General features: G+C 42.8%; 1 protein-coding gene across 2 annotated transcripts in view; it reads left to right on the top strand.

The window, feature by feature from the left end:
* The first annotated feature begins 8,306 nt into the window (after positions 1 to 8,306).
* LOC126106526 (probable 4-coumarate--CoA ligase 1) overlaps positions 8,307 to 14,493 on the top strand; it is a 446,932-nt gene continuing 440,745 nt past the window's right edge. For both annotated transcript variants that reach the window (XR_007523361.1, XM_049912853.1), the window contains exon 1: positions 8,307 to 8,561. Coding sequence is in view for 1 of the 2 variants with exons in the window: in XM_049912853.1 (XP_049768810.1) it covers positions 8,370 to 8,561 (192 nt within the window). In the remaining variant the exon portion in view is untranslated. The remainder of the gene's footprint in view (positions 8,562 to 14,493) is intronic.

Here is a 14,493-nt window from a genome sequence, read left to right as displayed (position 1 = left end):
GGATTTCATACCTACAGGAAAGAGACCGCCAGGGAGACCCAAGAAGCGTTGGAGGGATGGACTCCATGAAGATTTAAACCAAATGTCAATAGATGTGTACGGACGGCGGATAGCAGCAATGGACAGAATACAGTGGAGGAGGAAACTTGTAGATGCGTGCGGTCCACTGGGCCTGATCACGTAGTAGTAGTAGATGATCCAGTATTAGAATCAGAATTTAAAAGATCTTTGGAGGACTGAAGATCAAATAAGGCAGAACGTATGGATAACATTCCATCAGAATTCTAAAATCATTGGAGAAAGCTGCAGCAAAACGACTATTCACGTTTGTGTGTAGAATATATGAGTGTGACGACATACCATCTGACTTTCAGAAAAGCATCATCCACATAATTCCGGAGGCGGCAAGAACTGACAAGTGCGAGAATTGCCGCAGAATCAGCTTAACAGCTCATGCATCCAAGTTGCTGACAAGAATAACGTATAGAAAAATGGAAAAGAAAATTGAGGATGCGCTAGATGACGATCAGTTCGGCTTTAGGAAAGGTAAAAGCACGAAAAGGCAATTCTGACGTTACGGTTAAATAATGGAAGCAAGACTAAACAAAAATCAAAACACGTTCATAGGATTTGTCAACCTTGAAAAAGCGTTGGACAATGTAAAATGGTGCAAATGTTCGAAATTCGAAAAAAGTGGGGGTAAGCTATAGGGAGAGACGTGTCATATACAATATGTACAACAGCCAAGAGGGAATAATATGAGTGGACGACCAAGAACGAAGTGCTCGTATTAAAAGGGGTGTAAGACAAGGATGTAGCCTTTCGCCCCTACTGTTCAGTCTGTACATCGAGCAAGCAATGATGGAAATAAAAGAAAGGTTCAGGAGTGGAATTAAAATTGAAGGTGAATGGATATCAATAATACGATTCGCTGATGACATTGTTATCCTGAGTGAAGGTGAAGAAGAATTATATGATATGTTGAGCGGACTGAACAGTCTATTGAGTACAGAGTATGGATTGAGAGTAAATCGAAGAAAGACGAAGGTAATGAGAAGTAGTAGAAATGAGAACAGTGAGAAACTTAGGATCAGGATTGATGGTCACAAAGTAAATGAAGCTAAGGAATTCTGCTAGCTAGGCAGTAAAATAACCAATCACGGACGGAGCAAGGAGGACATCAAAAGCAGACTAGCAATGGCAAAAAGGGCATTCCTGGCCAAGAGAAATCTATTAATACTGTTTATCGGCCTTAATTTGAGGAAGAAATTTCTGAGAATGAACATGTGGAGTACAGCATTGTACGGTAGTGAAACATGGGCTGTGGGAAAACCGGAACGGAAGAGAATCGAAGCATTTGAGATGTGGTGCTACAGACGAATGTTGAAAGTTAGGTGGACTGATAAGGTAAGGAATGAGGAGGTTCTGTGCAGAATCGGAGAGGAAAGGACTATGTGAAAACAGTTATAAGGAGAAGGGACAGAATGATAGGACATCAGTTAAGACATGAGGGAATTACTTCCATGGTACTAAATGGAGCTTTAGAGGGCAAAAGCTGTAGAGGAAGACAGAGATTGGAATACATCCAGCAAATAGTTGAGGACGTAGGTTGCAAGTGCTACTCTAAGATGAAGAGGTTAGCATAGGAGAGGAATTCGTGGTGGGCCGCATCAAACCAGTCAGAAGACTGATGGAAAAAAACAAAGGTCAGATTTGTCGGTCGGTCGGTCAATCTTGGTGCGTGTGTAAGGCTGGTATTACAGTATCAAATTTCTTTGTCAAACATCTTTGTCAAAAAAATTTGGTGGTGTAACAGGGACCTTGGTCAAATTTCGCGTGTCGTCAAATAAATTTGATCAAATCTAGGGCCTCGCTGTAGATTTGATCAAAGAAGTCGCTTATTTTCTATTCACTGCAATGTGACATGTTACCACGTGGGGCGCTAGCATAGCTGCAGCGTTCAGTCATCCGTAGCGTTTTTATAAACATTGCCAGTAAATGCAATTGGTGTGTACCGACAACTACAAAATTAATAGAGATGTATGAAGCTGAACCATGGACCCTTGCCGTTGGTGGGGAGGCTTGCGTGCCTCAGCGATTCAGATAGCCGTACCGTAGGTGCAACAACAACGGAGGGGTATCTGTTGAGAGGCTAGACAAACGTGTTGTTCCTGAAGAGGGGCAGCAGCCTTTCCAGTAGTTGCAGGGGCAACAGTCTGGATGACTGGCTGATCTGGCCTTATAACACTAACCAAAACGGCCTTGCTGTGCTGGTACTGCGAACGGCTGAAAGCAAGGGGAAACTACAGCCGTAATTTTTCCCGAGGGCATGCAGCTTTACTGTATTGTTAAATGGTGATGGCGTTCTCTTGGGTAAAATATTCCGGAGGTAAAATAGTCCCCCATTCGGATCTCCGGGCGGGGACTACTCAGGAGGACGTCGTTATCAGGAGAAAGAAAACTGGCGTTCTACGGATCGGAGCGTGGAATATCAGATCCCTTAATCGAGCAGGTAGGTTAGAAAATTTAAAAAGGGAAATAGATAGATTAAAGTTAGATATAGTAGGAATTAGTGAAGTTCGGTGGTAGGAGGAACAAGACTTTTCGTCTGGCAAATACAGGGTTATAAATACAAAATCAAATACGGGTAATACAGGAGTCGGTTTAATGATGAATAAAAAAATAGGAGTGCGGGTAAGCTACTACAAACAGCATAGTGAACGCCTTATTGTGACCAAGATAGACACGCAGCCCACGCCTACTACAGTAGTACAAGTTTATATGCCAACTAGCTCTGCAGATGACGAAGAAATTGAAGAAATGCATGATGAAATAAAAGAAATTATTCAGATAGTGAAGGGAGATTAAAATTTAATAGTCATGGGTGACTGGAATTCGGTAGTAGGAAAAGGGAGAGAAGGAAATGTAGTAGGTGAATATGGATTGGGGCTAAGAAATGAAAGAGAAAGCCGCGTGGTGGAATTATGCAGAGAGCACAACTTAATCATAGCTAACACTTGGTTTAAGAATTATAAAAGAAGGTTGTATACATGGAAGAAGCCTGGAGATACTGACAGGTTTCAGATAGATTATATAATGGTAAGACAGAGATTTAGGAACCAGGTTTTAAATTGTAAGACATTTCCAGGAGCAGATGTGGACTCTGACCACAATCTATTGGTTGTGAACTGTAGATTAAAACTGAAGAAACTGCAAGAAGGTGGGAATTTAAGGAGATGGGACCTGGATAAACTGACTCAACAAGAGGCTGTACAGAGTTTCAGCGAGAGCATAAGGGAACAATTGACAGGAATGGGGGAAAGAAATACAGTAGAAGAAGAATGGGTAGCTTTGAGAGATGAAGTAGTGAAGGCAGCAGAGGATCCAGTAGGTAAAAAGACGAGGGCTAGTAGAAATCCTTGGGTAACAGAAATTGAATTTAATTGATGAAAGGAGAAAATATAAAAATACAGTAAATGAAGCAGGCAAAAAGGAATACAAACGTCTCAAAAATGAGATCGACAGGAAGTGCAAAATGGCTAAGCAGGGATGGCTAGAGGACAAATGTAAGGATATAGAGGCTTATCTCACAAGGGGTAAGATAGACACTGCCTACATGAAAATTAAAGAGACCTTTGGAGAAAAGAGAACCACTTGTATGAATATCAGGAGCTCAGATGGAAACCCAGTTCTAAGCAAAGAAGGGAAAGCAGAAAGGTGGAAGGAGTATATAGAGGGTCTATACAAGGACGATGTACTTGAGGACAATATAATGGAAATGGAAGAGGATGTAGATCAAGATGAAATGGGAGATACGATACTGCGTGAAGAGTTTGACAGAGTACTGAAAGATCTGAGTCGAAACAAGGCCCCGGTAGTAGACAACATTCCATTAGAACTACTGACGGCCTTGGGAGAGCCAGTCCTGACAAAACTCTACCATCTGGTGAGCAAGATGTATGAGAAAGGCGAAATGCCCTCAAACTTCAAGAAGGATATAATAATTCCAATCCCAAAGAAAGCAGGTGTTGACAGATGTGAAAATCTAAACTATCAGTTTAATAAGTCACAGCTGCAAAATACTAACGCGAATTCTTTACAGAGGAATGGAAAAACTGGTAGAAGCCGACCTCGGGGAAGATCAGTTTGGATTCCGTAGATATATTAGAACACGTGAGGCAATACTGACCCTACGACTTATCTTAGAAGCTAGATTAAGAAAAGGCAAACCTACGTTTCTAGCATTGGTAGAGAAAGCTTTCGACAACGTTGACTGGAATACTCTCTTTCAAATTCTGAAGGTGGCAGAGGTAAAATACAGGGAGCGAAAGGCTATTTACAATTTGTACAGAAACCAGGTGGCAGTTATAAGAGTCGAGGGACATGAAAGGGAAGCAGTGGTTGGGAAGGGAGTGAGACAGGATTGTAGCCTCTCCCCGATGTTATTCAATCTGTATATTGATTAAGCAGTGAAGGAAACAAAAGAAAAATTAGGAGTAGATATTAAAATCCATGGAGAAGAAATAAAAACTTTGAGTTTCGCCGATGACATTGTAATTCTGTCAGAGACAGCAAAGGACTTGGAAGAACAGTTGAACGGAATGGATAGTGTCTTGAAAGGAGGATATAAGATGAACATCAACAAAAGCAAAACGAAGATAATACGATGTAAGTCGGGTGATGCTGAGGGAATTAGATTAGGAAATGAGACACTAAAAGTAGTAAAGGAGTTTTGCTATTTGGGGAGCAAATTAACTGATGATGGTCGAAGTAGAGAGGATATAAAATGTAGACTGGCAATGGCAAGGAAAGCGTTTCTGAAGAAAAGAAATTTGTTAACATCGAGTATAGATTTAAGTGTCAGGAAGTCGTGTCTGGAAGTATTTATATGGAGTGTAGCCATGAATGGAAGTGAAACATGGACGATAACTAGTTTGGATAAGAAGAGAATAGAAGCTTTCGAAATGTGGTGCTACAGAAGAATGCTGAAGATTAGATGGGTAGATCACGTAACTAATGATGAAGTATTGAATAGGATTGGGGAGAAGAAAAGTTTGTGGCACAACTTGACCAGAAGAAGGGATCGGTTGGTAGGACATGTTCTGAGGCATCAAGGGATCACAAATTTAGTATTGGAGGGCAGTGTGGAGGGTAAAAATCGTAGAGGGAGACCAAGAGATGAATACACTAAGCAGATTCAGAAGGATGTAGGTTGCAGTAGGTACTGGGAGATGAAGAAGCTTGCACAGGATAGAGTAGCATGGAGAGCTGCATCAAACCAGTCTCAGGACTAAAGACCACAACAACAACAATGAAGCTGATGAGGCGCTTTGCAACGTGAGGCACCCTGGATACAAAAACAGATTAAGAAAATTGTAGACCTTATCTAATCTAACTCTCTCCTGTAGCAAGAAATCGGAGTGTTACAGTGAGCCCGTCTTCTGCAGATATAGCAGATCTTAAGTGAGTATTGTGCTTTGTGATGTGAGGATACACTTCACTGAGTACATACAGAAATGCATGCTCACCCATTCTTAAGTAATTGATGTACGACTTGACGCCCTCCACTATAAGTTCACGTAACAAGTTTTGTTGAATGCTTTTATCGTGTCGTCGTAAAACTTTTCCTTTTTCTTTCTCCGCTTCTCTTCAGCATGTGCACACAGTGGAATTGTGGTACATGCAACTGCTGCGGTTAGTAAGTTGTTGTTGTCAGCCATCTTGAACGTTGACGAAAAATATGATGACAGTGTAATACCACTTTTTAGCGCCACGTCAAAGATCTCTATCAAATATATTCGACGAATATTTGATCAAATCTTTAACAACGAAATGATGTAGTTTAATACCGGCCTAAGGCCCTCTAGTGCGCGGTACTTTGCAAGAGGCTTGCACAGAGTAGAGTGACAAGGAGAGCTGCATCAAACCAACACCGACTCAAAGGAAGGCCTCGGCGCTTGCTGCTGACGTCACGTCAGCTAGGCACGGCGAACGCCAGGTCTGTTGCAGGCAGAAACGCCCGGCGTGCTTATCACTATAAATCTCTTATTTTTGGATAAAATGTTTGGTATTGTTTTGGATTCTGCAGTTTTATTTAGATGAAAGATTTTCTTACTGTCATAAAGCTACAAATGAAGATCATAGTTCTGAGTTACTGAATCCTGTCTAAACAAACGTAGATCAATATCAGAAGATGCTTTGCCCCATTGCGAGCTTCGGAAATTTTACATTCAAGTAACTATATTTACTTGATCCATTTTGCTATCGAAACTTACCCCAATCCCGTTACAATTAGCTCTCTTTTATTTATTTATTTCTTTTCGTTTGACATAGTCACTGGAAATGTGAACTAATTTACATGTGTAAATGTCCAACTGTTGCCAGTCATTAGATTACAGTCGTTTTCAACGAAAGGAATTCTCAACAGGAAACAAAATAGCTTCATACATCCAAAATACTGCTGAGCTTAAACTTTTTTAAACATGCGCATTAGAAAAGGTAAATATTCCCCTCTTGCAACTGAAAAGAGAAACTTTATAAGATAAAAAAAAATTATTTGATAAAACAGGTATCTCTCTTTTGCCTCTTCTTCTGTCCACCACCCCCTCCCACAACGTGTACAATAGCAAGATATTTCATTAACATTCAGTGCTCCTCACCCCATAGTCAACCAAGATAGCTAAGTAAGAGACCAATATGTTCACAGTTTCTTGTAAAAGTAACCCAGTACAAACGTAACTTCCTCAGATTTACAAGTAAGGTAAAGAAGCACGAATTCTGTTGCTGCTGGAGGATGATGTAGTTTTTGTATGTGAATCCTTAAAACAGGTGGAAATTTGTTAAGAAGTGTAATGAATTGCACAATTAATTGATTGCGGAAATCTCTCACAAGGGAACCTCCCATCGCACCCCCCTCAGAATTAGTTATAAATTGGCACAGTGGATAGGTCTTGAAAACTGCACACAGATCAATCGAGAAAACTGGAAGAAGTTGTGTGGTACTATGAAAAAAAAAGCAAAATATACAAAGTGAGTAGTCCATGTGCAAGATAGGCAACATCAAGGATAGTTTGAGCTCAGGAGCGCCGTGGTCCCGTGGTTAGCGTGAGCAGCCGCGGAACGAGAGGTCCTTGGTTCAAGTCTTCCCTCGAGTGAAAAGTTTGCAGACAATTCTTATCTGTCCGTCCGTTCGTCCGTCCGATGCGAGGTAACTGCGCCGTAATATGGGGACGCTACACCTAAAGAAACATCGAAACATCCACAAGAAAACCAAAATCGGGCAAGGTAGAAGAATCTTTTTACCCATTCGCCAAGTGTACAAGTTAGGTGGGTCGACAACATATTCCTGTCATGTGATGCCCATGCCGTCACCAATGTAGTATAGAATGTATCAGACGTGTTTTCCTGTGGAGGAATCGGTTGACCTGTGACCTTGCGATCAAATGTTTTCGGTTCCCATTGGAGAGGCAAGTCCTTTCGTCTAGTAATCGCGCGGTTTTGCGGTGAGGTCGCAAAACACAGACAGTAAACTTATTACAGTAAACAGAGACGTCAATGAACGAACGGACAGATCATAACTTTGCGAAAATAAAGAAAGTAAATTTTTCACTCGAGGGAATACTTGAACCAAGGACCTCCCGTTCCGCAGCTGCTCACGCTAACCACGGGACCACGGCGCTCCTGAGCTCAGGTTATCCTTGATGTTGCCTATCTTGCGCATGGACTACTCAGTTTGTATATTTTGCTTATTTTTTTCATAGTTCCACACAACTTCTTCCAGTTTTCTCGACTGATCTGTGTTCAGTTTCTCAAGGCCTATCCACTGTGCCAACTTATAACTAAATCTGAGGGGGGTGCGATGGGGAGGTTCCCTTGTAAGAAGTGTAATGAATTGCACAATTAACTGATTGCGGAAATCTCTCAGAACAATGTGTGTTGGTCAACTACCGCCAATAGTTTCACATTTTCCTGTGTCAGAGAGGGAGACACCACCATTATGAGTACGCCTGCAACAGACCTGGCGTTCGCCGTGCCTAGCTGACGTGACGTCGCCAACAAGCGCCGAGGCCTTCCTTTCAGTCGGTGTCGATCAAACCGTACTTGGCACTGAAGACCACAACAACTCGTGTGGCGCTTGAACTGGGGCAGCCGCTGCAGCCTGCCGGTCTCTGGAGGCGTGTCGCGTATTTTTAGTGCATCAGCTGGCGAGGCGCGCCAGTCAGCTGTGGAGTGCAGTGGAGGGGGCGCCGACCGAGCCGGCGACCTTGTGCGAGGCGCGTATCTCGCAGACCAGTCCGCCGCGAACGCCGGCCGCAGCTGGTCGCAGTGCAGTGTTCTGTCCGTGTGCTGTGCCGTGCTGTGTGTGTGACATGTGGAGCGTCGTGGGCCGCTGCGTGTGGGCGTCGGCCCGCCGCCACGGAAGTCGCTGCCTCGCGTCTTCCTCAGCCGCCGCCCCCTCCAGGGTGATCCAGTCGCCGCTGGGCGAGGTGCAGGTGCCGGAACTCACCGTCACGCAGTACCTCTGGCAGGACTACCACAGGTGGCCCGACAAGAAAGCCATCGTAAGTGCAAAACAAACTGAATGCGCCTCTCTGCCTTCCCCTTGTATCCTGACAAGGGAACCTCCCCATCGCAACCCCCTCAGACTTAGTTATAAGTTGGCACAGTGGATAGGCCTTGAAAAACTGAACACAGATCAATCGAGAAAACAGGAAGAAGTTGTGTGGAACTATGAAAAAAATAGCCTGCATCTCGTGGTCGTGCGGTAGCGTTCTCGCTTCCCACGCCCGGGTTCCCGGGTTCGATTCCCGGCGGGGTCAGGGATTTTCTCTGCCTCGTGATGGCTGCGTGTTGTGTGCTGTCCTTAGGTTAATTAGGTTTAAGTAGTTCTGAGTTCTATGGGACTGATGACCATAGATGTTAAGTCCCATAGTGCTCAGATCCATTTGAACCATTTTTATGAAAAAAATAAGCAAAATATACAAACTGAGTAGTCCATGCGCAAGATTGGCAACATCAAGGAAAATATGAACTCAGGAGCGCCGTGGTCCCGTGGTTAGCGTAAGCAGCTGCGGTACGACAGGTCCTTGGTTCAAGTCTTCCCTCGAGTGAAAAGTTTATTTTTTTATTTCCAGACAATCATTGATATTGCTATATCTTTGAAATGAAACTAGAGCATTTTCGTAAACTCTCTCCGGCGGTCGATTGAACAATACGATCCCCATTTATTATTATTACTAAATTGTGTCTATTATGAATTTCTATCTCTCTGTGGCTTTTAATAAAACGTCCTGGTGGAATCCTCGCAAGAGGATTGAGTTATTCAGAGGGTAAGTTTAGGAGTTGTAATTGCAGTGCGAGATACTGCAGTAGTATTTCGAAGATTTATTCGTAATCCTAGTTCAGAATGACAACACTAGCCATAGGTTTCCATGCACGGAAAGTATGTTGCGGAAGTCTTGGGTCCAGCCTCAGGAACGACGAGTGTGTGCAGAGGGTGTCCCGTGACTGCACCACAAGTTTGCTGGTCATTAGTTTAAAAAATTAGGTTACCAGTTGATTAAACTAAGCGGCAGCACTGAACTGGGAGCTCTTATAGCTGCTGACAAGGGAACCTCCCCATCGCACCCCCCTCAGATTTAGTTATAAGTTGGCACAGTGGATAGGCCTTGAAAAACTGAATGCAGATCAATCGAGAAAACAGGAAGAAGTTATGAGGAACTATGAAAAAAAATAAGCAAAATATACAAACTGAGTAGTCCATGCGCGAGATAGGCAACATCAAGGAGAGTATGAGCTCAGGAGCGCTGTGGTCCCGTGGTTAGCGTGAGCAACTGCGGAACGAGAGGTCCTTGGTTCAAGTCTTCCCTCGAGTGAAAAGTTTTCTTTATTTTCGCAAAGTTATGATCTGTCCGTTCGTTCATTGACGTCTCTGCTCACTGTAATAAGTTTAGTGTCTGTGTTTTGCGACCGGACCGCAAAACCGTGCGATTAGTAGACGAAAGGAGAGTTGACAGAAGCGTCCGATTCCACACGTCGGTAAGGGTGTTGTGTGTGACGTCATGACGGCGCGGAGTTTGATTTGTGTGTGTGGCGTGTTTGTAGATGTCGTCATGTTGTGGTTTGTTGTGCTCTCTGGTGGTATGTTCAGGGTTTTCGTTTGTGTGGTGTAATGGCTGTGTTTGTAGTAGAATTCGTTTCAGCGAGTTAACGATTTTATGTGAAGGTTAATTTAGTGTTGTTCGCTGTACACCGTGTGGTAATTTTAGTAAAATTAATCGGTTGTTGTTTTTGTTCAGGAATGGATATGACGGATAATATTAACAGTGCGCAGGTCAAGGCAAGTGTTCGATCCCAATGTGTGGCTGTGTATGTTGACACTGGTATAGGGAGATGTTTTTGAGCTATATAGGCCAATGGAAGTGTTAGGTCCTAATTTATGGGATCGGGAGCTGCTGTTGAGCTATATAGGTCAAGGGAAGTATCCGAGTCCAGATGATATTGTGTTTAGTGGTATATGGAGAGTTTTGTGATGTCGGTTTTTTTCGTCGTTTTGTGTGGATTTGTATGTGGGTGCGTGTCTAAATTTGTTTATATTTGGTTTGCCCCCACCCAAAAACACACCACTTCTCGCGCTTCCCCCGTTAGTGTCATTAGGCTTCTTGGGAAAGTATGTGTGTTTGTTTTTCGATGTATTTTCGTCTTCATAATGGGTACGTACCGAGTTTATATGCGCCATATTGGAATCATGGTTTATGTTCGTTTCCACCATATTTATGACGTCTTGGATCAAAACATACGGGCGGGATCGGACGCTTCCGTATTTCCCGAAAGGACGTGCCTCTCCAATGGGAACCGAAAACATTTCATCGCAAGGTCATAGGTCAACCGATTCCTCTACCGGAAAACACGGCTGATATATTCTATACGACACTGGTGACGGCATGTGCGTCACATGACAGGAATATGTTGTCGACCCACCTAACTTGTACACTTGGCGAATGGGTAAAAGGATTCTTCTACCTTGCCCGATTTAGGTTTTCTTGTGGATGTGATAATCACTCCCAAAAAAGTGATGAAAACATAAGAGTTTGTCACATAAACTGCAACAAATGAATGCAACAGTTTCACAGTCGCACGGTTTTCCCTGTGCTCTGTCAAAACATATGTTTTTAACGTTTTCAAATTTTTCCGTGTGTAGACCGTCAAATCCTGCATATGTCCAAACAAATCTGAACATGTCCTGGAATTTTGGAGAGCGAACTTCATTATATATAAAAATTAACTCTTCACTCGAGGGAAGACTTGAACCAAGGACCTCTCCTTTTGCAGTTGTTATCGCTAACCACGAGACCACGGCGCTCCTGAGTTCATATTTTCCTTGATGTTGCCTATCTTGCGCATGGACTACTCAGTTTGTATATTGTACTATTTTTTTTTCGTAGTTCCACGCAACTTCTTTCTGTTTCCTCGAGTGATCTGTGTTCAGTTTTTCAAGGCCTATCCACAGTGCCAACTTATAACTAAATCTGAGGGGGGTGCGATGGGGAGGTTCCCTTGCGAGATACCCCTATATTACTAAATTGGTAACTCGTATGCGGGTTGCCTATCTAACGGCATCCAGGCCCAACAAAAGAATTTTATTTCCGGTATCCCGGGCAATTATTGAATGAACTTAAAATTTTAATATGCTATCACAATCTGCTTATTCAGACCTATAACCTCAACACAATAAGGTAGAGTTAAGGTTAGAACCTGTGCATATGTCTTGAAAGCAGCCGTAACTCACGGCGCGAAGTACCCACACTATATTCGTCCAGTATTTGAGATTGAGAGCACTCACAAACGGACCGTAAGAACTTCCCCTCACAGATTTGATACGTATTGACAAGCTGTGTAGGGCACGACTAGGGCTGCAACATATGTAAATAGCGAGAGGCAACTCTCAAACGTTTTCGAGAAAATCGAATTTGAACATTTTGCGCATGCCTACATACAGTCGGACTCTAAACGCTAAACAGGCTGGTGTGGCCGAGCGGTTCTAGGCGCTTCAGCCGCAGGTTCGAATCCTGCATCGGGCATGGATGTGTGTGATGTCCTTAGTTTAGTTAGGTTTCAGTAGTTCTAAGTTCTAGGGGACTGATGACCTCAGATGTTAAGCCCCATAGTGCTCAGAGCCATTTGAACCATTTTTGAACTAAACACTACACCCTAAAAATAACACTTGAAATCGAAATCAGTCAAGAAAATATTATGTATTCACTTTCTGTGACGTAAACAGACATGTTAGGGACTGAAAAACAACAGTTACATAGCATAATTAGCGGTCAGGCGTAAGAGTAAAAATACACTGTGATGTTCTTCACTTTCAGGTTCAAATTAATATTTTGCATTGCCACCTTCTGCTTGGATCACAACTTCAGAACGTCGAGGTATAGATTCTACCAATTTTTTTGAGTACGCAGTTATTCCACTCTTCCGCTAAGGCTGCTTTTAAAACATCTTAGTTTTTGATTTGCATTTTTTTATCCTACGCTTTAGTTATCTCCAAAGATGTTCAGTTGAGTTAGTGTCTAGTGACTGGGGAGGCGAGTACGACTGTTTTGGTACATTTTAAGGTAGCCACTCTTTTACAATGGCCGTATGCTTGGGGTCATTGTCTTACTGGAACACCCAGTCTGTTCTTAGTCTCAGTTTCTCCCCAGATTGCTTCAGATTCTCCTTTAAGATGGTGAGATACCTCCATTTATCCATAGTACCTTCAATAAATAGTAAATTCCCAACTCCAGCTCCAGACATGCAACCCCACAGAAGAATATTTCCACCACCATACTTCGCTGATGGGACAAGATTTCTCCTCTTCCAACTTTCATTCCTTTTTCGCCACACCTTTTGCTGTCCATCACACTGGGGGATGTTAAACTTACACAAATCCGTGAAAAGTACTCTATTCAAAAATGTGGAATCATTATTTCGATGCAGAGTTGCAAATTCTAGGCGCTCCCGTTCAATTACCCTGCTTATGAACGGTTTCTTCCTTGCTGTTCTACTTTCAAATCCATGATTGTGCAGCAGTCTTCGTGCTGTTACGGGATGAACATTATTTACACGAGTATTTGCGACATCTAATGCCAACTCTGTGGCTGTAACTGTGGGATCCGCATTCACTTTTCTAATGATGTGTCGGCGCTCCCTGTCAGATAATATTGGTGGTCGTCCACACTTAGCTTTGTTTTCTACACTTCCTCGGTCCCTGTAATTTCTTATTACGGTCAAGACACTTGCCAGTCTCCTTCTAACAATTTCCCCAATTTTCCACAGTGAAAAGCCCTTTTTACTGAGCTCAGTAATATTTTTCCTCACCGCCGCTGGTATTTCGGTTCTTTTCGAATCGATGTTACGCTATCGAATTATGTATTGCAATACACGTCTGTTACACTAACACACCACGCCACTTGCGGAGCGTTCATTGCAAGTCTCTCTTGGAACTAACGACAGACTCGAAGTGTATGTTGACTTCTGTACCGCTGTAAACAAACACTGCTGCATGTGTCACGCTTGCAGCGCAGGATACCGGTCTGAAGACCTTGGTTTATGTCATTGTGGACGAGGACGCAGCACAGAGCTGCACGCCTACCTCTCTGCATCCAGGCTGTACGCAACATGCTACAAAATGGGGGTGTATGTCCAGCTATACTTCGTATGGTCGCCAGTAACCAACAATTCGGCAGCCAAAGGAATAAGCGCTTAGTTTCTTCACATGTGCGAGGGTAGTTTTTAAATTTCATTCCAACGTAATAACAGCAGACATGCATGGTACCCCACGAAAATCTTTGATGGCAGAGAACCGCTTACGAACGTAACCCAAGCTTGTTTCGCAATATTCACACTGAAAAAAAAAGTCGTGCACATGCGTTCATTACAAATGCTGTATGTTCCAATAATTATTGTTTCCCATGTTTCTATGATGAGTATCATCCAGATTCGTACAGTGTTCCATAGGTTACACGTCGTAATTGCCACATATGTAGACAAAATAATATAAATAAAATGACTATAATGATTGGATTAAAAGATCTTGTGTATTCACTCTTTCCATGCTCATTATGAATTTTTTTTCTCCTTTTTCCAGGATAAAGATTGAGAGTAACAGATAAATAATTCAATAATGACAATCTAAACAGTCGTAATAATTACATGGGAAAAGAAAAAGGAGCGCAGGCATATTCGATGCATGGACCTCGCGCTGCTAAAAGTAACCTCTTAACACACTCGACTGTGGACGTCTGGAATACTAGCGACCATGTAAAATATATAAAGACGCGTAAAATTTTCAGACTCGATTTTCTTGGAAACGGTTGAGAGTTGCGACTTCTTGTTTACATTATGCTGAAGTCATAATCGTGCTATACAGATCCTGTCAATACAAATCAAATCGGCGAGGGAAGTTCGTAAGGTCGATCCCCTTGTCAGCGACTTCCAACAAACCGTACG

The sequence above is a fragment of the Schistocerca cancellata genome, chromosome 10 (genome assembly GCF_023864275.1).
Source record: "Schistocerca cancellata isolate TAMUIC-IGC-003103 chromosome 10, iqSchCanc2.1, whole genome shotgun sequence".
Taxonomy (NCBI): domain Eukaryota; kingdom Metazoa; phylum Arthropoda; class Insecta; order Orthoptera; family Acrididae; genus Schistocerca; species Schistocerca cancellata.
The sequence above is the reverse complement of the archived record's forward strand: the minus strand, read 5'-3'. Positions and strand labels throughout refer to the sequence as shown.